Genomic DNA, 27,449 nt, shown 5'->3' on the forward strand with positions numbered 1-27,449 from the left:
CCAGCAGTCACTCCAAGGGGGTAGAAGGACGTATGGGGCCTGGAGGTGTAGGGTCTACGACTCCCGCCATCCCTAGCTGGCATAAGCTACGGCGAAGCATGACGGGAGTTGGAAGTTCAAGCTGCTCCTTCAACGACCCCCCCCCTCTCTCTCTCCCCCCCTCTCTCTCCCCCCCCCCCTCTCTCTCGTCCTTCCATTACCTCTCAAGCAGGGAGCTTTGAGATGGTTGAACAGAAGCTCTCCGAAGCTCTAGGTGATCTTACTGCCTATTACAGGGAAAACCAGCTGATCCCTAATCCGTCTAAAATACAGACACGTGCTTTTCACCTTTAGAACAGACCAGCATCCCAAGCTCTGAGGATTACCCGGGAAGGAATCCCACTGGAGCATTGCAGCGCACCCAAATACCTGGGAGTCACTCTGAACTGTGCTCTAACCTACAAGAAGCACTGCCTGAATATCAAGCAAAAAGTGGGTGCTAGAAACAGTATCATAGGAAAGCTGACTGGCACAGCCTGGGGATCACAACCAGATACAGTGAAGACATCTGCCCTTATTTATTTATTTACTAGCTTGGGGACCCGGCGTTGCCCGGGTTATTAGAGAAAGTGGCTAATGGCGGTTCTGTATGCCAAGTTTGGTCTTTATTGGACTTTGGATAACGGCTGCATTGTTTTCAGGAAGTGAGTGAAGGTACTTGAAGTCCCATCATCCATGGCCCATCCTCCTACAAACAGCAGCAGGATATAGAGTGGGTCATGGGGGCTCTGTGTGCCAAGTGTGGTCTTGATTGGTCATTAGAAGAGGGTTGCAGCAATCTTCGGAAGGGAGTGGAGGTACTTGAAGTCCCATCATCCATGGTCTGTCCTCCTCCAAACTGCACCAGGATGTAGAGTGGGTCATTGAAGCTCCATGTGCCAAGTGTAGTTTTGATGAGTCATTGGCGAGGGTCTCAGTGGTCTCAGGAAGTGAGTGAAGTGACTGCAAGTCCCATCATCCATTTTCAAATTCTTCCAAACCGCACCTGGATGTAGAGTGGGTCATGCTGGGTCTCTGTGTAAATTGTGGTCCTGATCCATCATCGTAGGCAGTTGTATTGGTCTTAGGAAGGGAGTGCAGGTATTGCAAGTTCCATCATCCATGGTGCATCCTCCCTCAAACTGCACCTGGATGTAGAGTGCGTCATGGAGACTCAGTGTGCCAAGTTTGGTATTTATCGGTAATTGGATGAGGGTTGCAGTGGTCTGAAGAATTGAGCAGTGGTACTGCAAGTCCCATAATCCACGGTCCATCTCGGCCAAACCACACCAGGACGTAAAGTGGGTCATGAGAGGTCTCTGTGTGAAATTTGGTCCTGATCAGTCATTGGATAAGGTTAACAGCGGTCTCAGAATGTGAGTGGTGGTACTGCAAGTCCCATCATCCATGGTTCATAGTCCTCCAAACTGCAGTAGGATGTAGAGTGGGTGATGGGGGCTCTGTGTGCCTATTTCGGTCTGTATTGGTAGTGTTCTGACCCAGCCCCCGGCCTTTCCTTTCCTCTCTTTCTCATCTCGGAATGTTGGAATTGAGGCTGGCCAATATGCAAATTTCCTTCTCATGACTCCGTTTCTGTCATGAACTCTTTTCTCCACCAGGGGCTCCTCTTGAAGCTGGCCAATCAGAGACCATATGCAAATAGCACCGCTGCCCAGCCAATCGGAATGTTGGAACTTTCTGGCTGGCCAATCAGAACGCTGGCACATACACCGTCCGCCCTCCGCCCTCCACAATTCCTCTGTCCGATACAAACACTCTTCTTTATTATATACTAGCTTGGGGACCCGGCGTTGCCCGGGTTATTAGAGAAAGTGGGTAATGGCGGTTCTGTATGCCAAGTTTGGTCTTTATTGGTCTTTGGATAATGGCAGCATTATTTTCAGGAAGTGAGTGAAGGTACTTGAAGTCCCATCATCCATGGCCCATCCTCCTACAAACAGCAGCAGGATATAGAGTGGGTCATGGGGGCTTTGTGTGCCAAGTTTGGACTTTATCAGTCATTAGATGAGGGTGGCAGTGGTGTCAGTAAGTGAGTGAAGGTATTGCAAGTCCCATCATCCAAAGTCCATCCCCTTTCAAATTGCAGCAGGATGTAGAGTGGATCATGGGGGCTCTGTGTGCCAAGTGTGGTCTTGATTGGTCATTAGAAGGGGGTTGCAGCAATTTTGGAAGGGAGTGGAGGTACTTGAAGTCCCATCATCCATGGTCTGTCCTCCTCCAAACTGCACCAGGATGTAGAGTGGGTCATTGGAGCTCCATGTGGCAAGTTTAGTCTTGATTAGTCATTGGCGAGGGTCTCAGTGGTCTCAGGAAGTGAGCAAAGATACTGTAAGTCCCATCATCCATCTCCAAAGTTTTCCAAATAACACCAGGACGTAAAGTGGGTCATGAGAGGTCTATGTGCCAAGTTTGGTGTTGATCCGTCATTGGATGAGGTTTGCAGAGGTCTCAGAATGAGAGTGAAGGTACTGGAAGTTCCATCATCCATGGTCCACCCTTCTCCAAAACTGCAGCAGGAGGTAGAGTGGGTCATGGGGGCTCTGTGTGCCAACTTTGGTCTTGATTGGTCATTAGATGAGTTTTGCAGTAGTCTTGGATAGTGGAGGTACTTGAAGTCCCATCATCCATGGTCTGTCATCCTCCAAACTGCTCCAGGATGTAGAGTGGGTCATTGAAGCTCCATGTGCCAAGTTTAGTCTTGATGAGTCATTGGCGAGGGTCTCAGTGGTCTCAGGAAGTGAGTGAAGTGACTGCAAGTCCCATCATCCATTGTCAAATTCTTCCAAACCGCACCAGGATGTAGAGTGAGTTATGCAGGCTCTCTGTGTAAATTGTGGTCCTGATCCATCATCGTTGGCAGTTGTAATGGTCTTAGGAAGGGAGTGCAGGTAATGCAAGTTCCATCATCCATGGTGCATCCTCCCTCAAACTGCACCTGGATGTAGAGTGCGTCATGGAGACTCAGTGTGCCAAGTTTGGTATTTATCGGTAATTGGATGAGGGTTGCAGTGGTCTGAAGAATTGAGCAGTGGTACTGCAAGTCCCATAATCCACGGTCCATCTCGGCCAAACCACACCAGGACGTAAAGTGGGTCATGAGAGGTCTCTGTGTGAAATTTGGTCCTGATCAGTCATTGGATAAGGTTAACAGCGGTCTCAGAATGTGAGTGGTGGTACTGCAAGTCCCATCATCCATGGTTCATAGTCCTCCAAACTGCAGTAGGATGTAGAGTGGGTGATGGGGGCTCTGTGTGCCTATTTCGGTCTGTATTGGTAGTGTTCTGACCCAGCCCCCGGCCTTTCCTTTCCTCTCTTTCTCATCTCGGAATGTTGGAATTGAGGCTGGCCAATATGCAAATTTCCTTCTCATGACTCCGTTTCTGTCATGAACTCTTTTCTCCACCAGGGGCTCCTCTTGAAGCTGGCCAATCAGAGACCATATGCAAATAGCACCGCTGCCCAGCCAATCGGAATGTTGGAACTTTCTGGCTGGCCAATCAGAACGCTGGCACATACACCGTCCGCCCTCCGCCCTCCACAATTCCTCTGTCCGATACAAACACTCTTCTTTATTATATATATAGATATAGACTAGCTTGGGGACCCGGCGCTGCCCGGGTTATTGTAGAAAGTGGGTAATGGCGGTTCTGTATGCCAATTTTGGTCTGTATTGGTCATTGGATGACGGTTGCATTGTTTTCAGGAAGTGAGTGAAGGTACTTGAAGTCCCATTGTCCATGGTCAACCCTCCTCCAAACAGCAGCAGGATATAGAGTGAGTCATGGGGGCTCTGGGTGCCAAGTTTGGTCTTTATCAGTCATTGGTTCAGAGTCGCAGTGGTTTCAGTAAGTGAGAATATGTACTGCAAGTCCCATCATCCATGGTGAACCCTCCTCCAAACAGCATCGGTATGTAGAGTGGGTTATGGGGGCTCTGTGTGCCAAGTTTGGTCTTGATTGGACATTAGATGAGGGTTGCAGCAGTCTTGGGAAGGGAGTGGAGGTACTTGAAGTCCCATCATCCATGGTCTGTCCTCCTCCAAACTGCAGCAGGATGTAGAGTGTGTCATGGAGACTCAGTGTGCCAAGCTTGGTCTTTATCGGTAATTGGATGAGGGTTGCAGTGGCCTCAAGAATTGAGCAAATGTACTGCAAGTCCCATAATCCATGGTCCATCCCCGGCCAAACCACACCAGAGCGTAAAGTGGGTCATGAGAGGTCTATGTGCCAAGTTTGGTCCTGATCAGTCATTGGATGACGTTAACAGCGGTCTCAGAATGTGTTTGATGGTACTGCAAGTCCCATCGTCCATGGTGCATCCTCCTCCAAACTTCACCAGGATGTTGAGTGTGTCATGGAGACTCAGTGTGCCAAGTTCTGTCTTTATTGGTAATTGGATGAGGGTTGCAGAGGTCTCAGGAATTGAGTGAAGGTACTGCAAGTCCCATAATCCATGGTCTATCCCCGGCCAAATCACACCAGGGTTTAAAGTGGGTCATGAGAGGTCTACATTGGAAGAAGAGGGAAGGTGGCTGCCTCTTTTGGGGCCTAGCTGGGAGAAGGCAACCTAGAAGGGCCTGCAAGGATTTGGCAGAAGGGTCAAAGGAGGCCGAAGTGAGGGGGCTTTGGGGGCCAGAAATATTCAGAAGCATAAAAAGGCATCATTAAAAATATAATTATTGTTTTTCTCTGCTTTCATTGGAATAATGTAGTGCCATACCTTGTAGAAGGACAATGCTTTTTCAGATCACCCAGTCAGAAGCTGCCTTCTTGGACATAATGTAGAAGAGGGAAGATGGCTGCATCTTTTGGGGCCTAGCTGGGAGAAGGCAACCTAGAAGGCCTGCAAGGACTTAGCAGAAGGCCAATCAGAAACCATATGCAAATTTCTTTCTCTCATGTCCCTGCAGCTGTCATTAACCCTCTTTGCCAACAGGGGGCCCTGTTGAGGTTGACCAATCAGAAACCATATGCAGATTTCCTTTCCCCTCTCAGCCACTTGAGAATCTTGGAACTTTCAGGCTGGCCAATCAGAGGCCATATGCAAATAGCACCACAGTGGCAGCCAATCAGAAAGCTGCCACAAACTCCTACCTACGTCCTCCCTCTGTCCTCCCTCGCCCACAAACACTCTCTTTTATTATATACTAGCTTGGGTACCCGGCGCTGCCCGGGTTATTTTAAAAGGTTATTGTTTGTTTTTGGATGTTAGGTAGTATCATTTTGGTAATATATTATGCTGTGTCTTAGAAAAAAACTCCGTCTTTGTTTTTTGTTGTTTTTATGAATGCTCCCATTTTGTTTTTTATGAAAACTCCATCATGTTGCTTAGGTACCCGATGTTGCTCAGGTTAATTTGGTAAGGATAAATATTAGAAATAGTCATTGTTAGATTTTGGATTTTAAGAATAGACCTATTAGAAAATGCATAACTGTATAAATAGAGCCATTTATAAATTTGGACAACTGATGTGATGCAACTTCTATCAGTGCAAGACCAACTTACTTATCTACTTACCAAGTAATGCATTTTCTGATGGTATGTATAATATTTTTTTCCAATTTACAGCTGTAGAAATTAGTCAATGAGAGAGGTGAAAAAAACCATTTTATTGTTTAGACTTTCTTTTTATATTATTATTATAATAAATCTTTATTTATATCCTGCTTTGCTCCCTCACGGGACCCAAAACAGTGTACAACATATTTAAATACTGTAAACAACAATTCAAATACATAAATAGTAAGTATAAAACATCATAAAATAAACAGTTTAAATATAACAATAATATACATTCATATTCTTGTGGCATCATGGCAGCTCATATTGCAATTTGTTCCAGTCCGTTAGGTCAAAGCCAGTACCTTGAATTGGGCTTGGAAATGAATTGGCAGCCAGTGCAGGTGCTGTACCAGGAGGGGTAGACCACTCTCTGGTTCCAGCACCTGGAGGCAGCTCTTTGGGCTAATTAAAGTTTCCAGACACTTTTCAGGGGCAGCCCATTACAGTAAGCTAAGTGGGATGTAACCAGGCATATGCAAATTTCCTTCTGTCATGCCCCGTTTCTGCCATGAACCCTTTTCTCCACCAGGGGCTCCTGTTGAAGCAGGCCAATCAGGGATCATATGCAAATAGCACCACAGCAGCAGCCAGTCAGAATCTTGGAACTTTCAGGCTGGCCAATCAGAAAGCCGGCACAAACTCCTCTGCCCTACGTCCTCCCTCTGCCCTACGTCCTCCCTCTGTCCTCCCACACATACAAACTTTGACTTTTATTATATACTAGCTTGGGTACCCGGCGCTGCCCGGGTTATTTTAAAAGGTTATTGTTTGTTTTTGGATGTTAGGTAGTATCATTTTGGTAATATATTATGCTGTGTCTTAGAAAAAAACTCCGTCTTTGTTTTTTGTTGTTTTTATGAATGCTCCCATTTTGTTTTTTATGAAAACTCCATCATGTTGCTTAGGTACCCGATGTTGCTCAGGTTAATTTGGTAAGGATAAATATTAGAAATAGTCATTGTTAGATTTTGGATTTTAAGAATAGACCTATTAGAAAATGCATAACTGTATAAATAGAGCCATTTATAAATTTGGACAACTGATGTGATGCAACTTCTATCAGTGCAAGACCAACTTACTTATCTACTTACCAAGTAATGCATTTTCTGATGGTATGTATAATATTTTTTTCCAATTTACAGCTGTAGAAATTAGTCAATGAGAGAGGTGAAAAAAACCATTTTATTGTTTAGACTTTCTTTTTATATTATTATTATAATAAATCTTTATTTATATCCTGCTTTGCTCCCTCACGGGACCCAAAACAGTGTACAACATATTTAAATACTGTAAACAACAATTCAAATACATAAATAGTAAGTATAAAACATCATAAAATAAACAGTTTAAATATAACAATAATATACATTCATATTCTTGTGGCATCATGGCAGCTCATATTGCAATTTGTTCCAGTCCGTTAGGTCAAAGCCAGTACCTTGAATTGGGCTTGGAAATGAATTGGCAGCCAGTGCAGGTGCTGTACCAGGAGGGGTAGACCACTCTCTGGTTCCAGCACCTGGAGGCAGCTCTTTGGGCTAATTAAAGTTTCCAGACACTTTTCAGGGGCAGCCCATTACAGTAAGCTAAGTGGGATGTAACCAGGCATATGCAAATTTCCTTCTGTCATGCCCCGTTTCTGCCATGAACCCTTTTCTCCACCAGGGGCTCCTGTTGAAGCAGGCCAATCAGGGATCATATGCAAATAGCACCACAGCAGCAGCCAGTCAGAATCTTGGAACTTTCAGGCTGGCCAATCAGAAAGCCGGCACAAACTCCTCTGCCCTACGTCCTCCCTCTGCCCTACGTCCTCCCTCTGTCCTCCCACACATACAAACTTTGACTTTTATTATATACTAGCTTGGGGACCCGGCGTTGCCCGGGTTATTAGAGAAAGTGGGTAATGGCGGTTCTGTATGCCAAGTTTGGTCTTTATTGGTCTTTGGATAATGGCAGCATTATTTTCAGGAAGTGAGTGAAGGTACTTCAAAGTCCCATCATCCATGGGCCATCCTCCTACAAACAGCAGCAGGATATAGAGTGGGTCATGGGGGCTCTGTGTGCCAAGTTTGGTCTTTATCAGTCATTAGATGAGGGTGGCAGTGGTGTCAGTAAGTGAGTGAAGGTACTGCAAGTCCCATCATCCAAAGTCCATCCCCTTTGAAACTGCAGCAGGATGTAGAGTGGATCATGGGGGCTCTGTGTGCCAAGTGTGGTCTTGATTGGTCATTAGAAGAGGGTTGCAGCAATCTTTGGAAGGGAGTGGAGGTACTTGAAGTCCCATCATCCATGGTCTGTCCTCCTCCAAACTGCAGCAGGATGTAGAGTGGGTCATTGGAGCTCCATGTGGCAAGTTTAGTCTTGATTAGTCATTGGCGAGGGTCTCAGTGGTCTCAGGAAGTGAGCAAAGGTACTGCAAGTCCCATCATCCATCCCCAAATTTTTCCAAACAACACCAGGTCGTAAAGTAGGTCATGAGAGGTCTATGTACCAAGTTTGATCTTGATCCGTCATTGGATGAGGTTTGCAGAGGTCTCAGAATGTGAGTGAAGGTATTGGAAGTTCCATCATCCATGGTCCACCCTTCTCCAAAACTGCAGCAGGATGTAGAGTGGGTCATGGGGGCTCTGTGTGCCAACGTTGGTCTTGATTGGTCATTAGATGAGTTTTGCAGCAGTCTTGGGTAGTGGAGGTACTTGAAGTCCCATCATCCATGGTCTGTCGTCCTCCAAACTGCTCCAGGATGTAGAGTGGGTCATTGAAGCTCCATGTGCCAAGTTTAGTCTTGATGAGTCATTGGCGAGGGTCTCGGTGGTCTCAGGAAGTGAGTGAAGTGACTGCAAGTCCCATCATCCATTGTCAAATTCTTCCAAACCGCACCAGGATGTAGAGTGAGTTATGCAGGCTCTCTGTGTAAATTGTGGTCCTGATCCATCATTGTTGGCAGTTATAATGGTCTTAGGAAGGGAGTGCAGGTATTGCAAGTCCCATCGCCCATGGTGCATCCTCCTTCAAACTGCACCTGGATGTAGAGTGCACCATGGAGACTCAGTGTGCCAAGTTTGGTATTTATTGGTAATTGGATGAGGGTTGCAGTGGTATGAAGAATTGAGCAATGGTACTGCAAGTCCCATAATCCATGGTCCATCCCCGGCCAAACCACACCAGGACGTACAGTGGGTCATGAGAGGTCTCTGTGCGAAGTTTGGTCCTGATCAGTCATTGGATAAGGTTAACAGTGGTCTCAGAATGTGAGTGGTGGTACTGCAAGTCCCATCATCCATGGTTCATCCTCCTCCAAACTGCAGTAGGATGTAGAGTGGGTGATGGGGGCTCTGTGTGCCTATTTCTGTCTGTATTGGGAGTGTTCTGACCCAGCCCCCTTTGGCCTTTCCTTTCCTCTCTTTCTCATCTCAGAATGTTGGATTTGAGGCTGGCCAATCAGAGAGCATATGCAAATTTCCTTCTGTCATGCCCCGTTTCTGCCATGAACCCTCTTCTCCACCAGGGGCTCCTATTGAAGCTGGCCAATCAGAGACCATATGCAAATAGCATCACAGCGGCAGCCAATCAGAACGCTGGCACATACACCTTCCTCCCTCTGTCCTCCCTCTGTCCTCCCTCTGTCCTATACAAACAAACACTCTTCTTTATTATATATACAGATATAGATATAGATATAGATATAGATATAGATATAGATTAATGCACTTGTATACCGCTAATATCTCAGCCTAAATCGGCGACTCATTGCGGTTTACAACATTTAAAAAACAATATTCAGTTAAAAGCATAAAACACATCCATGTTTAAACATCCATGTCTTCAATCTTTTCCGAAACACCATCAGCGAAGGGGCTGATCGTACCTCTATGGGGAGGGTGTTCCAAAGCCGGGGGGCCACCACAGAAAAGGCCCTATCTCTCGTCCCCGCCAGCCGAGCTTGAGAAGCAGGCGGGATCGAGAGCAGGGTCTCCCCGGAAGATCTCAAACTCCTGGTGGATTCATAGGCAGAGATGCAGTCAGATAGGTAGCTTGGGCTGGAACCGTTTAGGGCTTTAAAGGCCAACGCCAGCACTTTGAATTCAGCCCGGTAGCAGATCGGTAGCCAGTGGAGTTGGCGCAACAGGGGGGTTGTATGCTTCCTGCGCTCCGCTCCTGTTAAAATCATGGCTGCCGAGCGTTGGACTAGTTGGAGCTTCCGAGCTGTCTTCAAAGGCAACCCCACGTAGAGAGCGTTGCAGTAGTCTAAACGGGATGTAACCAGAGCGTGGACTACCGTGGCCAAGTCAGACTTCCCAAGGTATGGGAAGTGCACTATGCTACTCTGCTACTGAGTATGCATGCCCAGTGTGGAACAAATCTCACCATGCTAAAACAGTGGATGTGGCTCTTAATGAGACACGTTGCATTATCACGGGGTGTTTGCGCCCTACACTACTGGGGAAATTACACTGTTTAGCCTGTATTGCACCACCTGACATCCACCAGGGAGTAGCAACCAATAGTGAAAGGACCAAGGCAGTGACATCTCCAGCTCATCCCGTTTGGGTATCAGCCAGCACGTCAACGACTTAAATCAAGAAATAGCTTTCTAAGATCTACAGAGACACTTGCTGGAACACCCCAGCAAGCGAGAGTCCAAAAGTGGCAGGCTCAAACCCAGAACCTCAATCAATGGCTGATACCAAATGAGAGACTCCCCCCTGGGCACACAGAAAACTGGGCGACTTGGAAGGTGCTGAACAGACTGCGCTCTGGCACCACAAGATGCAGAGCCAATCTTAAGAAATGGGGCTACAAAGTGGAATCCTCGACATGCGAGTGTGGAGAGGAGCAAACCACTGACCACCTGCTGCAATGCCACCTCATCCCTGCCACATGCACAATGGAGGACCTTCTTGAGGCAACACCAGAAGCACTCCAAGTGGCCAGATACTGGTCAAAGGACATTTAATAGAATACCAAGTCTGCAAGCTTTGTGTTTTGTCTGTTTGTTTAATGCAATACAACTGTTTGGTTCGCCCCTGACACGATAAATACATAAATAAATCCTTCCTATGGTGAGCCAAGGGGGCGTGCGCCCAGGCCGCGCCCAGCTTCTCTCAGGGCGTGCGCGTGAGGGCATCAAGAGCCACCGTGAAGTCGGGTCTGCAAGCAAGCGCCGGCCTCTTGCCACAAAACAAATGCCAGTAGTCACTCCAAAGTGGTAGAAGGCGGCCTGGAGTTGCAGTTGCAGTTGAAACTACGACTCCCGCCATCCCTAGCCAGTGAAGCCTACGGTGAAGCATGACGGGAGTTGAAGTTCAAGCCGCTCCTTCAACGCCCCCCTCTCTCGTCTTTCCTATGGCGGGGAGAGGCAAGGGGGCGGAGCCTCGCGCGCGCCCAGCTGCTCTCAGGGTTTAACGGCGTGCGCGTGAGGGGGGGCGGGGCAGCGCCTAATCCGCGCCAATCCCTTTCCCCCGCCCTACTCGGCCGCCTCCCCATCTGTCAGTTTCCTACTGGCCACCGCCGGAGGAGGAGGAGAAGAGGAGGCCGGTGTATGTGCGGCAACAACATGTCCGCCCCGCTCCCCGCCATCATCCCGGCCGCCAGGAAGGCCACTGCCGCGGTGAGTGAGGCCCAAGGAGCCGAAGAGAAGCCGCTTGAGAGTCCTCCGCGGAGGCTGCCATGGGAGGGTGTGGCAGCCCGACCAATGGCCTCGGAGGCCTCGGGGAGCAGGATCCCTCCGGCCCCGCCTCCCTGTAACGAAAAGAAGCCTCGCGCCCCTGCTTCTCTGTGGCTCAGAGCCATGAACTCTGGGAGTTGTAGTTTGATAAGGTCTTTAGCATTCTCAGACTCTAAGCTGCAGATGCCAGAATCTAACACAGGTATGGGCAAACTTGGGCCCTCCAGGTGTTTTGGACTTCAGCTCCCACAATTCCTAACAGCCGGTACGCTGTTAGGAATTGTGGGAGCTGAAGTCCAAAACACTGGAGGCCCAAGTTTGCCCACGGCCAAACTGCATCAGATCTGCGGTGTAGATTCACCCCTATGGCTGGCCAGGGGATTACCACTCTAGACATAATTCAGTTATTTCAACTACCATGGTTCAATGCTATAGAGTTCTGGGATTTGTGGCTTGTTATAGCTCCAAGGCTTTCTGTCAAAGAAGGTTTAAAAACTAAAAATTTGTAATCAATGTGGTAGAAAACTGCTTTAATGTTGCAGTGTGGACACATCCCCATGGCTTGGTATAGTTCAGGAGGTCGCTTGGCATCTTCCTTGCCTCTCAGTAAGGTCAATACAGAGCATATTGCATGTTTAACAACAAAAAAGAAAAGGGACTCATATATACAGAAACGTATGGATCCTTAAACAGTAGTTCCTAACATTTGTACAGTGTTAGCTCCCAATAATGTTATTCCCTCACCCCCAAGCAATCCCATTGTGTCGACTTCTCATCTTTTGAACAGAAAACAATCATGTACTGGGTTTTTCAAAAAGATGGATCTGATTTGAAATTCCTGTATTTGAAATTCTGCAAACAAGAACTGCCCAGGAATGAAACTCATACCAATTGAAAGGGTCTGGCATAGAGTTGCAAAGGACACAGAGCTTCAAATGATTATCACGAGATGTCTCTTCCAGAGCACAAGCAGCCTCTAGCCTCAGTCCTTCCCAAGACATAAGGCGTAATGAGATATTCTTCATTTGCCAGGTTATTTTAAAGATTTTTTTCATCCAAAATGATTAGCAAAACTTGATAACTGTTCCTAACTTTGGCACTGTTCCATTATCCAGGTGGAGGCCACAAGAGGGCGCTAGACAGAAAGATAGTCCGGGGGGGGTATTTGAAGGAGTAAAACCGGTTCCCTGTTATACCCCCCACCCATGTCCCCATTGTGAAAGCAACCCTTGTTTCTGAAATGGGAAGTGGGGAAGGGGAATAACCAGTGAAAATGGTAGTTGAAATTACTGAATTATGTCTAGAGTGGTACTCCCTTGGCCAACCATAAGGGTGAATCTGCACGGCAGAACTGATGCAGTTTGGCTGTGGTTCTATGCTGTTAGATCAGGCATGGGCAAACTTGGGCCCTCCAGGTGTTTTGGACTTCAACTCCCCCCATAAAATGGATTATCCTTCTCTGTCTAGCGCCTTCCTTGTGGCCTCTGCCCATATAATAAAACAGTACCATAACTTTTTGTGCAATTGTAATATGCTGCCATTGTGAACTAGACTGCTTTGAAATTGGGTCCATTGTTTTGAAACACCGTGTATAATTATATCCATCCTTCTTTTCTAGTGAAATATTTTTTTCATTCTTCCTTCTAGCATAGTGGTTATTACTAGAAAGTTCAAACACTTGGTAAGATTTTGGTACCCCTACTTCCCCTTTAAGTCTGGGATTTTGCTCTGGCCACCTGCTTGTATCTTTAGGTTTAACATGAAATGCTCCTTATAGTGCAGATCAGTGCCTCCAAAGCTATCTGAAGAGAGGACAACAATTGTAACTTTTCCTCCAAGGTGCCAGGGATCAGTATCCTGTTTGTACTCATTGACTATAATTTTTGCTTTCCTTCCTGGAAACACACTACAGTCAGACAGGCAATGCAGTGGCACCTACACACCGCTTTGAGTAAGCAGCACTGATGTAGATATGCCTGCCTCAGGCAGTTCCAGAAACCAGCTAAAGAAAGACCGGTGCTACGATGTCAGGAGTACACTTGCAAATTCTTGTCTTCTAGAAGAACATTTTAGCACTTTGGACTTAAAAATGCTCAGAGAAATCGAGGGCCATTCAACCACCTTACTTCAGATTCTGTTGTCCTAATTTTTACCAATATATAAGTAATAACCTTAGTGCCACTCTTCAAGATCCCAAACCATGTATTTTGCCTTATTGGCACGTGGGGGTAAGTGGGGAATCAGTGGTGTTTAAGTAGAAATAAAATCAGAACTAAGGGTGCATCTCTACAGTAGAATTAATACACTCAGTTCTTGTGGGTTTTTTCGGGCTATATGGCCATGTTCTAGAGGCATTTCTCCTGACGTTTCGCCTGCATCTATGGCAAGCTTCCTCAGAGGTGAGGTCTGCTGGAGCTGGGAAAAAAGGGGTTTATACAGTTTGGCACCACTTTAACTGCATGACTCTATGCTATGGAATCTTAGGAATTATTTTGCTCTGCTAAATAATGCTGGTGCCTCACCAAAGTAGAACTCCCAGGATCCATAGCCTTGGGCCATAGCAGTTAAAGTGGTGTTAAATTGCATTAATTATACTGTGGAGATGCAGCCTGAGTGTTGGGAGCGTGACACAAATTGTTCAAAATGTTTTCAGAAAGAAGCCTGCATGTTCATGTTCTCATTGGATGAAACATTTCGCTGCAGTATCACACTTCATCACCTCTTACCTTTTTCCAAACTGCGTGAATGTGAAAATATAGATTAAAACAACCAAAACTGAACTAGTTAAATGAATTATTTTAGTGTTAGTTACCATACAGGAAAGTCCAAAATCAACCGTTCTTGAGAATGAATGAAAACATTTGAGTTCTCAAGGCTTTTCATGTGATTCTCTTGCTGCTGGATATTTCTCAGCTTTTTTCTAATTTTAAGAAATCCAGGTGGCATCCAGGTTTTTGTTAGGCTGGTGTGACTCTTGGCCCTGATTGTGCTCATTAGGAAAGGAAAAATATGTAGTCATTTCTCTTAAGGGCATATGATGTCAGATAATGATTGGTTTGATCCTATATATATCCTACAATAATAAAAGGAAACAAACATGGACATATAAAGCAGCATCCAGTTTCTTATTGGTAACTGGTTATGAGTATTCACACTTTGTTTCCTATTTGGAAAACTTACAGTTAGTTAGACCTTATCAGTCTAAATCACAAGTACAGGGTTAGTCAAAATGAATAGGCCAATTCGGGTACAATTAATTTTCTTATTGGCCTATTCATTTTGACTAACCCTGTATATTAATGATGCCAATAGATTTCTGATTTCTAGAAATCTTATTATATATACCACCCAATATACCACAAGTGCAAGACCTAAGGATTTCTTCATGTGATATGGAGGCCAAATGGAAGTTGCTTAAAAGGTGTTTGTAAATAACAGTAGCTTTGTTTGATGGGTAATTTTTTCTGCATTTCATTGTTGGATTACTCCTCCCTGCTTGCCCCATAGTTTTAGTCCTAAAGTACGCGCAGCACTGTCCTCTGCATTTTTCCTTGGAAGTGTCCCAGATTTCAAGATAACTATTGCTGATGAATGCTTCTTATATGAGTAAGCAAATAATGATGTGGAGGGAGCTCATCAAGAGAACAATAACAGAACACAAGCCAAAATGCATTGTATTGGCATTGTACCAAACAAAGTCAGTTTTGAATGCCCTAGAAGAGCTTGTTTAACAGACACATTTCAACAAGTGTCTTCACTAGTGAGAGTTCTGAATATCAGTAGTTATAAAAAAGTTATTCAATACTTTTTTAAAAGTCAAGAAGACAATTTGTTAGAGTACAGAAAGGATGAAATCAGCATAACAATCTGAATTCTAACTAAGGAGATATGGAAATATTTTAAAGCGTTTATTAGTAGCAAACTTTTATAGATGCCATTATTTTTGTAACCTTTATAATAATCTACCTTTCATACTTCTATCATTGCATGTGTATATGTAGCTATAGATAGATACCTTTGTGTATCAGATGAGGGTGCAGTTTTTGCCATAAAAGTTGTTAGCAAGATTACAGCTGGGGCCTAGCGCTTGTGCAAGAGCCTCAGTTAAATGGTCTTGTTGGCCCTGATGCCTTCAATCCTGATCATACAAGCTACCTTCATCAAGGTTTATTGCACAGATCACAAGAATATATGTGAGTGCTCAAAAGCAAGTGCTGTACTGAAGAATAAGATCTATTCACACAGGCTTTTAGCCATGTAATCTTTTACATTAATACTCATCTTTATGCCATTGTTTTCTAGGTTATATTTCTTCATGGATTAGGAGATACTGGGTAAGTAAACAATTTGCATGTTGTGTGACCCCGCCCTTTGAAAACGCCCCTTACAGTACATACTCATGTATAAATATAGAAATGTTTGTCGGAAAATTAACTCCAAAAATGGTGCTGCTTCGGGCCTTTCCGAAATGCCTGGGTGGGATGTGGTGGCAGTGGCAGTCAGGGCCAGCTGGATCACTGGAGCAGTACTGGTTTTTCCCTTTCTCTTTGGAATGGCCCTCAACCACAGGTCATGATGTTCTTGTATGACACCAAATGGTAGCTGGAGTTTTACTTAAACAACTTTTACAATCCTTGCTTTTGGGATTTCTAATGGTCATGTTATATCTGTATTGCCTTTGGGTTTTTTTGGGGGGAGAAAGCTGTGGAGATTACAAAACTTTAATTTGAGTATTAATGAAAGAATTTGAATGATCATTTGTTCTGCATGTTCCAACAGGCATGGGTGGGCAGAAGCATTTGCTGGCATTCGAAGCCCACACATAAAGTATATTTGCCCACATGCGTAAGTACTTTCATGTTTTCTGGCTAGTTTCCCAACAAGATTAAATTGCTAATAGAGAATAACAGAGAGTAACAAAATCTTAATGGCTTTCTGTAAGAACCAATAAATAGCTGTGGTTCTTCATAAAGTATTCATTATTGCCAGTAAATACAATTTAACAGTTTTACCTAGGCCTAGTTGGTTTTTCCCCAAGTGTCCTGTGTTTGCTTATTTGGCAGAAATGAGCATCACTTTCGTGCAAGTAAATTGTGATGTGCATCTGCATCATGGAGCAGACACTGACCAGTAAATTATGTTTCCCATGTTGTTATTGTGGTTACTAGTTATTAGACTAGAAGTGATGCCTATATCAAATCACTAAAGTTAAACCCTAAGAAGAGGATCTGGATGTTGTCAAATTAAGTGCATGTTTTTCAAAATAGGAGAGAGAATGCCTCTCGAACATGGCCATATAGCCCGAAAAAATCTACAACAACCCAGTGATTTCAGCCATGAAAGCCTTCGACAATACATTTTTTCCAAATAGCTTATAACTATTTTTGTTGAAGGATTCAATTTCTCAAATGTTGGTTTGGACCCATGAGAGCAGTGTTTGTGGTAACAGATGTAGGATGTGATGGGGTAAGGCTGACAATGAGGATCTCAAGAACACATAAGGAATCCAGAATTATTAATTAATGTGCTTTTTTTTCTAGAAAGACAGCCTGGATGAAATCTTTCAGAAGTAGTTTTATCTTTTCCCCCAAATCTAGTTTTGATATGCTCTGTATTAGTCACATTAGGAACTACAGTTGAAAAAGTAGGGGGAAGACTTTAATACAGCATGTCTTATGTTCCATGATAGAAACAACCCCCAAAAGTAAAACTTTTGATATATATTTTGCTTAGCTACTTGCTGTGTTAAAGTACACAAATGGAGCAGTACATGTAATTCAATATACTGTCTGGGAAGGTCACTAAGTTAAGGCAGGGCAGGCATTTGAACAGAAGGAAGAAGGCAAAGTAATACTTTTTCCTCTCTCCTTCATCCTCACTCAGGAAACTCATCTGTCATCATGACAATCATTGTCTTACAGGGAGCAAGTGATAGTTTTCATGACATTTACCAAGTTTTGTATTTTTCAAGATTCAGGGTCTTTCTGTGTTTAACTTTTCTTCAATTTCTAGGCCAGTTATGCCGGTTTCTTTAAACATGAATATGGCCATGCCTTCTTGGTAAGTAATAAAGAAAATGGGTGAGTTTTGGGTGCTTATCGTCTTCTCTACTTCTGACCATGCAATCTCATATCCTTAAGAACTATATTTGTTATATTGAAGGAAATATGAGAAGATTTGTGTTGGCTACTATTTGGTAAAATGATGGATGAAAATGGCTGCCATCTGTTTCTCTGTCTTTGACAGCAGATGGCAAGAAGAAATGAAGAAAGTTTAGATTTCTACACTATTTGTTAGCAAATATTGTACTTAATTGTGTGAAGCCTCATTGTAAGTAGGAACTGTTGAAAAGCACAGCAGTAAGCCAAGAAATAAAATAACAGTCGGTTTTCAATTCAACATGTTTGTAAAACTTGTGAGAGTTGAATAACTGGCTGGTGCTTTTAAAATCTGCACAAAATGCAATGTATAACAGGAGCCTTTTCTACTAGATGTAGAAAATCTAAATTTATTATATTATATCTATAAAAGCACAGGAGCCCTGCTAGACAAATTGGCAATTATAGTCATGTTCCGTTCAATCCCATCTCTTTTTTTCATCTCCTCTTTTCTTCAACTTCATCCACCCAACAGATCTTCCTCAGATTTTCAGTCTTCTTCATATTCATATCAACTTTTTTTTCCCATCACTATCCGTGTCTTCTGATCATGTACCTCCACTGCCGAGTGCTATTTCTGCCCAGCAAGCTTTTCCTATTACAAACATACAGCTTTTAATCCTTTAGGTCAGTGGTTCTCAACCCAATGTCTTGGTCTTCAATTCCCAGAAATCCTAACAGCTGGTAAACTGGCTGGGATTTCTGGGAGTTGTAGGTCAAAATACCTGGGGACCCACAGGTTGAGAACCACTGCTTTAGGTCATCTTTCATGTTTTTCTGTGCCACGTTTTGTTGATTTCTTCTTTTCTTAATTATATTTCCCTGCCCTGCCCTTTCCTTTACTTCTTCTTCTCTTATGTTCAGAGGACCATGAGAGCAGATATACATGGGCACATGCTATTTCATATGGAAGGACAGAGGGAAAGTGCTATTTCTTGGGCAAACTTCTCCCACCCTATGGCTTTATTTGAGTTATGCTGTGCATTCACGTTTCTCCAGTTCCTTTCCATAGCATAGTAAGACACAGTTTTAGAACCTATTCAAAACTGTTGTGAGTTCCCACGTTAACTGAAATACATACATATGGAATATATATTGCAACATCTCAAAATATATTTGGCTCTGTCTGTCTTCTGATATTTTTTCACATATATCCTCACATCTTAAGAATTCTTGGTATTTATTGTACTAGATTGAACTATTTGACTTTTCTAATATTGTTTTATAAGGTATGCCCCTGTTTGCAGACCTGAGTAATATAACAGAGCAACTGCTTTATTTAAGGTTTGATATTATTGGACTGGCTCCAGATTCACAGGAGGATGAAGCTGGGATCAAGCAGGCATCAGAGAATGGTATATTCCATATCACTGTTGTACTTAATAAAAAAAAAGGTTAATTCCTTCAGAATTTAAAAATGTTAGATTGATTTCTAATTGCAGTTAGTTATTATGTAAAGTTGTCTCTAACTTGCATAAAGCCTCATGTACCAGGAAGAGTGTTTTAATCCTGTGGATATGTTGGGTCAGTTCTGTAATTTATATTATTAATAGAATCTTCTGACTTCTTTCCATTGGTTTATTGAAATCTTTGTTTCTGTATCTGAATGATTACTTAAGGTCAAGTTTGAGATGTAAACCTTGTTTAAAGCAATGACAAGGCAATGGAATAAAACAGCTGATGGCTGCAGTTAGGATCTTTGTAAAAAGCTATAGTGGAATATCACAATGGAGAAGCTGGAAGTGCTGCAAGATTTAGGGACAATGTCCTGGTCTAAAAACATCACTTTCCTGAAAAGAGAAGGCAGTGTATGCTTCATACTTTAAAGATGATGGCTTATACAGAATGTGTATAATTGTGGATACAACTGTGATTAAAGATTACTAAAGTACCCGAATGAGTGATATGTCATGCATAGTCCCCACCCCTTTGGTCTGAGAATCATATCTACTTTTTACTGCCGCTATATAGTTTTTTACATGACAGTCATTTGTATTTTTTACCTTCATTAACAACTAGACTTTTTTTGCAGTGAAAGCACTTATAGAGCAAGAAGTAAGAAATGGAATACCTTCAAACAGAATAATACTGGGAGGATTTTCTCAGGTAAAACTATGTTCTCCTCCACTTGTTGAGATTCCATAGAAGATACATCAAAAGAAAGTTTATTTATTTATTTAAAACTTTTATATCCCCGATCTTCTCTGCCTCCGTAGAGGGACTCAGACCGACTAACAACAGAAAATCAATACACAAATACAACTAAAAACATAATAACATAAGTTAAAATACAAACAAAATAAATACATATAAGCTAAATCGCCAAGATAAAATCACGTTCATCTCAATCTGCCAGTGTGGTCAGTGGTTATTAGGTTATTGCTGAACTCAACTAATTTTTCTGGGAATGCTCTGTCCCAGAGCCAGGATTTCACTAGCTTTCTGAAGATCAGGAAGGAAGGGGCAGGTCTAATCTCCATCGGGAGAGAGTTCTACAGGTGGAGGGCCACCACCGAGAAGGCTCTGTCTCTCGTCCCCACCAGACGCGATTGTGAATGTGGTGGGACCGAGAGCAGGGCCCCTCCAGAAGATCTTAGCAACCTTGATGGTTCATAGGGGAGAATCCATTCGGACAGGTAAACTGGGCCGGAACCGTTTGGAGTTTTGTAGGTCAACACCAGCACTTTGAATTGTGCTCAGAAGCTAATTTGCAGCCAGTGGAGCTGATGCAACAAAGGAGTTGTGTGCTCCCTGTACCCCGCTCCTGTCAGTAATCTGGCTGCAGCACGTTGGACTAGTTGCAGCTTCCCGGCACTCTTCAGAGGCAACCCCACATAGAGAGCATTGCAGTAGTCTATACGGGATGTAACCAGAGCGTGGACCACCATGGCCAAGTCAGACTTCCCAAGGTACGGGCGCAGCTGGCGCACAAGTTTTAATTGTGCAAAAGCTCCCCTGACCACCGCCGAGACCTGGGGTTCCAGGCTATGAGTCCAGGATCACTCCCAAGCGAACCTGCGCCTACAGTGGGAGTGTAACCTCGTCAAGCACAGGCTGTAACCCTATGGCCTGTTCGGCCTTTCAACTGACCAGGAGTACCACTGTCTTGTCTGGATTTAGTTTCAATCTGCTTGCCCTCATTCAGTCCGTTACAGCAACCAAGCACCAGTTTAGGACTTGAACTGCCTCCTTAGTAGTAGGTGGGAAAGAGTGACAGAGTTGGACATCATCTGCAAAGTTGCACATTTTCTTAATAAAAAATTGTTTTTCTTAGGGCAGGGTTCATTAGAAAACATTCTATAATTCAGTGGAAAGTGACTCATAAGGTTGTTATTGCAGATATGAGGGAGTGATGTACTCAAGAGGGCACACGTTTTGAGGATGATAGATGTAAATACCGTATTTACTTGAATTTAATGCTCACCTTTTTTGGCTTAATGATCTTGCCAAAATTGGGGTATGTATTAGATTCACATCATACAGTAATCTTAGTACTGGGCCAAAGCAAAGGTTCAGGAGTGGCACCTGGAGCTCTTCTTTGAGAGACGTCATCTCTCATTAAATGGCCATGGCTCAATGCTATGTAATCCTGGGATATGTAGTTTGGTGAAGCACTAGTATTCTTTGGCAGAGAAAGTTCAAAACCTTGTCCAACTATAGCCCCCAGAATTCCATAGCATTGAACCAAGGCAATTAAAGTGGATTCATTCTACAGCATAGATCAGGGGTCCTCAAACTAAGGCCCGGGGGCCAGATGCGGCCCTCCAAGATCATTTACCCGGCCCTCACTCAGGGTCAATCTAAGTCTGAAACTACTTGAAAGCACACAACAATAACAACAATCCTATCTCATCAGCCAAAAGTAGGCCCACGCTTCTCACTGAAATACCAATAATTTTATGTTTGTTGAAATTGTTCTTTATTTTAATTATTGTATTGTTTTTAAGTGTTTTTTGCACTACAAAAAAGATACGTGCAGTGTGCATTGGAATTCATTCATGTTTTTTCCAAATTACAATCCGGCCCTCCAACAGTTTCAGGGACTGTGACCTGGCCCTCTGTTTAAAAAGTTTGAGGACCCCTGGCATAGATGGATCCCAAGATTTTCTTTTCCATAGCTGGAAGCTTTTGTGTTTTAACACATTTTTATAATGAATTCTAAGCAGGCAGCAGCAAATACTTTTTTTTTGTTTCAGGGTTTTGAAAATTGAGGTGTGTATTAGATTCGATGGTGCATTAGACTCAAGTAAATATGGGTAGATTAAAACGTATGTGTGCGGTCAATTTGAGTTCCTTTTCTGATAACCATTTAAAATGCACAAATACAGTTTGGGTTAGAAACATAGTTGAAAACATATTTTACAATGCTGTTAGTCATTATGTGATTTAAAACTTTAGTAATAAACTTTATATATGGTTTCTTTAGGGAGGAGCTTTATCATTGTACACAGCCCTCACAACGCATCAGAAGTTGGGGGGTGTTGTAGCACTCAGCTGTTGGCTTCCACTGCGGACTTCTTTTCCACAGGTGATATACAGTTTTCCTTGAATTTATAATAACAGAGATCACTACTTTGAAATTATAGTTAGCTTTACTTCATATTTCTATATTCAACAAGCATAACAGGAAAGCAAATTTCTCCCAGTTATCCTTATAGTAATGTAAAGACTATTTATTTCCAAGCGTCTTTTTGTGGCCTAACCTAAACCAAGGGTTCCATGATTTTATGCAAGATATTAGAATGCCAAGTGAGTGTTATTGTGTTATACTGTATTTATTTAGAGTATAATAAAACTCACTTAGTATCCTAATATCTTGCATAAATCTGGACTCAGACTATGAACATAAATACACATTCAGAGTATAGTAACAGCTATGCTGGAACAGGCTTTTCTAGCCCAAACTTTCTGTTCATACAGACAGTTGCCTGGAGAGGCCCACCATCAGGACATTGAAGCAGTTTCACTTGTTGCTTAAATTCCCGAGCAACTGATACACAAGGATATACTGCCTGGAATAGTGATATTAGCTATCCTGATTAATCAATAGCCATTGAAAATCTCATATTTTATTTATTGCCATCTTAGACAAAAAAAAGAAACTAAAAGTAAACAATCTTTGTTTTTGTATATGATAATATTAAATACTACTTGCATCACTTCTATGAAAATCTTTTAAAATAGCTGAACCTTTAAAATGTCAGATTAATTTTGAAACTTGTAATATTTGTTTCACATCATGAGGAGACAGGAAAGCCTAGAGAAGACAATTATGCTGGGGAAAGTGGAAGGCAAAAGGAAGAGGGGCCGACCAAGGGCAAGATGGATGGATGGTATCCTTGAAGTGACTGGACTGACCTTGAGGGAGCTGAGGGTGGTAACGGCCGACAGGGAGCTCTGGCGTGGGCTGGTCCATGAGGTCACAAAGAGTCGGAAACGACTGAACGAATGAACAACAACAACAACATTTGTTTTCATTCAATTGAGTGAAATATGACAGGAGCTGATAAAAATCCCTTGATGGAATTGTTTTACACTTAAATAGCAGAGGTTTATTTGCTCAAGGAAAATTCCAAGTCATGATTACCATTTAATGGATTTGGAAAATCTGAAAGAGTATCTCCCTTGATTCCAAATCTGTATCCCTAGCAGTGTTTGAACTTAGCTAGCATCTTTTTGACAGGATTTTGTCTGTCCCTATGCCCACCCCTAAATCCCAAACTGTTCACAGATATTTTTTGACTGAAAACTGAATTTTTGATTAAATCTGTTCAAAACTGACATGCTTGTGGGAAGGCTAGGGAGTACAGAAGTCTTCATGGTAGCCACAAGCCATATGATCTCCATGTTGGTGTAATGGTGAGGTGCTAGACCAGGAACATTTGTATTGTAATTCTCACCAGACATTAAGTTGACTAAATGACACTGAAAAGCTAGTACCTGTCAGCCTAAGTGAATAGGTTGATTTATGGATGAAAGGGTAATGGAATGAACTTGGCTGCTTGGAAGAAGGCTGAAATAAAAGTACTGTATAATAATAATTAACTGAATAGCATATCTTTTACTTATTATTATCTGAGATTTTTCTAACTTTTTCATAGGGCCCCATCAACTGTGTCAACAAAGACATTTCCATTCTTCAGTGCCATGGTGACAGTGATCCTTTAGTCCCATTAATGTTTGGTTCTGTCACTTCTGAGACATTAAAGACTATGATAAATCCTGGCAATGTAACTTTCAAGACATATTCAGGCATGATGCATAGCTCATGTATTGAGGTAAGGACTGTTTTACAAGAAAAAAAAGTTGAATGTTTTAATTAGAGGGAGTAGACTCATTGGAAAGATGTTTCAGCATCTATGGCCCTTGAGCACCATAGTAGCTGCAGTTGATGGGAACTGTGGGCTAAAACTTTTGGAAGATGAAAAATTCCCCACTCCTGCTTCAAAGTGTTGTTTATCTGTCGCTGTTCAGTTCTTCCAATGCACTGCATGAATACTTCTCCAAACTGTTTACACCTGTACTCTTCTCTTTGTCACTGAAATATATGGCACTTAAAGTAAATCTGTGGTCTTATCAGTGGCGTCATGTTGATTTTAATAAAGAAAACAGAGCGATCAGATCTCAAAATTCAAAAAATCATGTATTTGTAAATGAATGTCCCAGACAAGATTTTAATCTAATTTATACTCAGACAGCAGACTAAAAATACTATTTTTAAACTACTATTTTCAACATTGTTTAGCTTCTTTACTATTCATGCGTTAGGGTCCTATTTTTTCCAAATACCTTTCATTATAGCACTTTTACATCTGCATATAAAAACTATCTGATTTTAGTATGGGAACAAAAAGGAGTATGTTGTTTATCAAAGTAAACATTTCCCTACATTGTAAAGTATTAAACTATATGCCTTTTTTCCTTGAAGTATATTATGAATAACTCTTGAAATGTTACTAATAAATTAACTAGATGGTTTTTGTTTTTTAATCCTTGAACAGGAAATGATGGATGTTAAACAGTTCATTGACAAGCACCTACCTCCAATTGACTGAAACTCTGTGAGCCTTGTTAAATCACCAGCATCATCTTTATTAAGATTTTTTTCCCATGCAGTTGTTTCTAAGGCATCTCTGTGCCTACAGTGTTAACTGTATAGCATCTGTTCAAGAAAAATGATGCTCTTTTCAAATTTCACTGGCCGTCATGTAAATATATGGCAGAGGAAAGATGTGTTGGGATACTCTTTCAGAGTGCTTTAAATTTAAAACTGTCCATTGATAATGATAGGCCTCTTATTTTAAATATTGTTTGAAAAAGAACAGTTCTTTTCCAAGATTTGTTTTATTAATGCTTGCTAATTGGCACTGAAGTATTGTACATGCCATAAACGCAATGAGCTTGCAGTAGTAGAATAAGTATTAACATAATTATATATCATAGCCCAGATGCTGTGACAAAGGCAAAAATATTATTGCATGTACAAGAAGAGACTGTTCATTTTTTATTCCTATGCATTTTTGAACTCTATGAGATACTCATTAAGTGTATGCTAGGCTACTTTCAAACTTTGAGAGGTGTCTGGTCTTGAGACAAAATGTCTGATCTGTATGGGCTCAGCTGTCATTCAGATAAAGACGGAAAACACAAAAATATGTCATTATAATTCCTAGTAAACTGCAAAATTCAAGTTCTTAGAGGTTTTCCTGAGTAGTCTGGCAAACTGCTTAATTGAGAAATTAAAATCATGAAGGAAACATTTTATATGGTTTAGGAAAAAATTCTTCTGCTTTAGAGAAATCAGCCCTCAAACTATTAAGTATGCAAGGACTCTATAGTAGGCTGGTGCCAGAAATGAAAATGAAAATCATTCATCACCTCACATAAGTGTATCTTATTGGATGATACAGTGTTTTTCTTTGGTAACTTCTAAGAGTCAAAGGAGAAAATGTATTTTCCCTCAGTATACCAAATCATAAGCTTTAGCAAATGACTGAGAAAAAGAAAATATTCTGTCTCAAGATATGCTGGGTACAAACAAACCTTTCTCAGCAATATGTATAATACAAGCTTCAGAGTTCTACAACTGGATTTGCAAATTTAGTGTTGGTGGGGACTGCAATATGTTCAGCCCTTATCATGATAATATGATGTTATTGATTGATGTGAAATTACTAGTATAATGTTGAAGTTATTCTTGCTAGGTTTGAGTCTCTATTTTCATACACATGAATCTTAGCCACCTTATTACATTGGCTGTCAAAACAAGAATTTAATTAAAATGCTTGTTTTGACAATTGAAATGCCCTAAAATATTTGTGATTTGATCTTGCCAACTGGCACTTCTTGTATCTGTGTTATGATTTCAATTCATACTACTTTTTGTCACATTCCTTGACTCTTGCTAGGCTTTTTACAGCCTATAGACTGGGAGCCATCTACATACCATCAACATTGAGAAGCAAAAATATCTATGGATTGTATTAACTGAGAATGCTAGCTGAAAATCGTATTTTAGGAACCTTGTCTAGATCTTAAAATAACATTCCTTGCCCATTAGGGAAATTTGAATCTAGCTTCCTCTGAAACACTGGTTTTCTGTGTGCTGCAAAAAAGCAGTTGAATGGAGAACTAAAATATGCAAAGTTCTCTCTTTGTAGTTTAAAATATTACTATTCAAGATAGTTCTAAAGGGAATGTGACACTTAAAGGCAGTAAATGTCTTTAATCCTTCCTTCTAATATTTATATGCTGGAGACCTCTGCAAAAAGAGTCTGTATAAACCTGATTTGAGTATTTTAACATTGTAACATTGCTCAATATTCATCCTGTGTTTGTTTACTGGAAAATAGTAATCTTGCACCATTCTCAAAACCCTGCTTTCTTTACTGAAGATGGCCTGGTGAAAACATCTCTTATGGAGTTACTGCAAATATCAGTTTTTCTCTTAATGAAGAGAACTGCAAGTTGGAATTTCGATTTAGTATAATAATAGCATAATTACATTAAATGTGTTGTGTCAAACTACTGAAATCACACTGGTGGTATTCTAACAAAATGTTTAGATCAATTTGAAATTTAGTGTCTAACATTCTGCCAAAATCTTTATTCAGTATTAAATTACTTTTAACTGAAGTATTTGTGTGAAATATGTACTTGCCAACTTGCTAATAAATATTAATTGTATTGTAAATCATAGCAAAATGCTGTGACAAAGGCAAAACTAATGATGTCATTAGGATTGCTGCAGATAGGATGTAGCCTTTAGTTTTTCCTGAAGTATTGTATAATGGTCAATACAGTGAATTGCTGAAAAGAATACTGTACTCTGTAACTTGTATTTTAAATTTGTTAATTAAATGTTTGCCTTAATGAAGTGCATTGCATTGTACTTCATTAAACTGCAAAATGCATCTTTTTTATATAAACAGGTGCTATTAACTCGAATATAATTTTAAGAATGTATGTATAGGAAGTTAATGAAGCCATATATTGAGGCCACAATATTTTATAAACAGGAACATTAATTTGGCTTTCTTTCATTTCAAGTTGTAGAAACCCATAGTTAAAATTTTATATTATTTATGGTGAGAAATCTGTTGTTAAAATGGCTTTCTGGTAGTTGAAAATTGTAAAATTTCTCTTACTGTGAAATAAATTGAGAACAATCAGTATGTGGACTAATTTTTGAAGTCGAGTAAATTCTGCAGCTCTAAAATATAAAAAGGGGAAAATATTCCAGATTAAAAACATGGGGGAAACAATAGTGGTGGCTTTTGGTAAACTCAGAGAATAATGAATGGCATACAGAAATTACAAATATGAAGCAATATTTGGCATCTACAATTAGCTTGCTCATGCCTACCACCAAGGGTTGGTTGTAAGATAGAATGGCTTGGAGAAGGGTGCCTTTGGGGCCACCACCATACTTTCATGTTCAGTTTTGCAAGGCAACCAAGAAGAAATAGGGAAGATGTGATGGTGTGCTTTTGCTTCCCCTTAGGACCGATGCATGTGTAGAA

General features: G+C 41.7%; 1 protein-coding gene across 1 annotated transcript; it reads left to right on the forward strand.

Moving 5' to 3' along the window:
- Positions 1–10,993: 10,993 nt before the first annotated feature.
- LYPLA1 (lysophospholipase 1) lies at positions 10,994–27,098 on the forward strand. The gene is made up of 9 exons (XM_060775312.2): positions 10,994–11,212; positions 15,572–15,603; positions 16,049–16,114; positions 17,282–17,329; positions 18,712–18,782; positions 19,460–19,533; positions 21,854–21,955; positions 23,529–23,705; positions 24,429–27,098. The coding sequence occupies exons 1-9, from the start codon at positions 11,144–11,146 to the stop codon at positions 24,480–24,482; spliced, it is 693 nt and encodes a 230-aa protein (XP_060631295.2). The 5' UTR covers positions 10,994–11,143; the 3' UTR covers positions 24,483–27,098.
- Positions 27,099–27,449: the final 351 nt, after the last annotated feature.

Source organism: Anolis sagrei, chromosome 4, assembly GCF_037176765.1.
Source record: "Anolis sagrei isolate rAnoSag1 chromosome 4, rAnoSag1.mat, whole genome shotgun sequence".
Taxonomy (NCBI): domain Eukaryota; kingdom Metazoa; phylum Chordata; class Lepidosauria; order Squamata; family Dactyloidae; genus Anolis; species Anolis sagrei.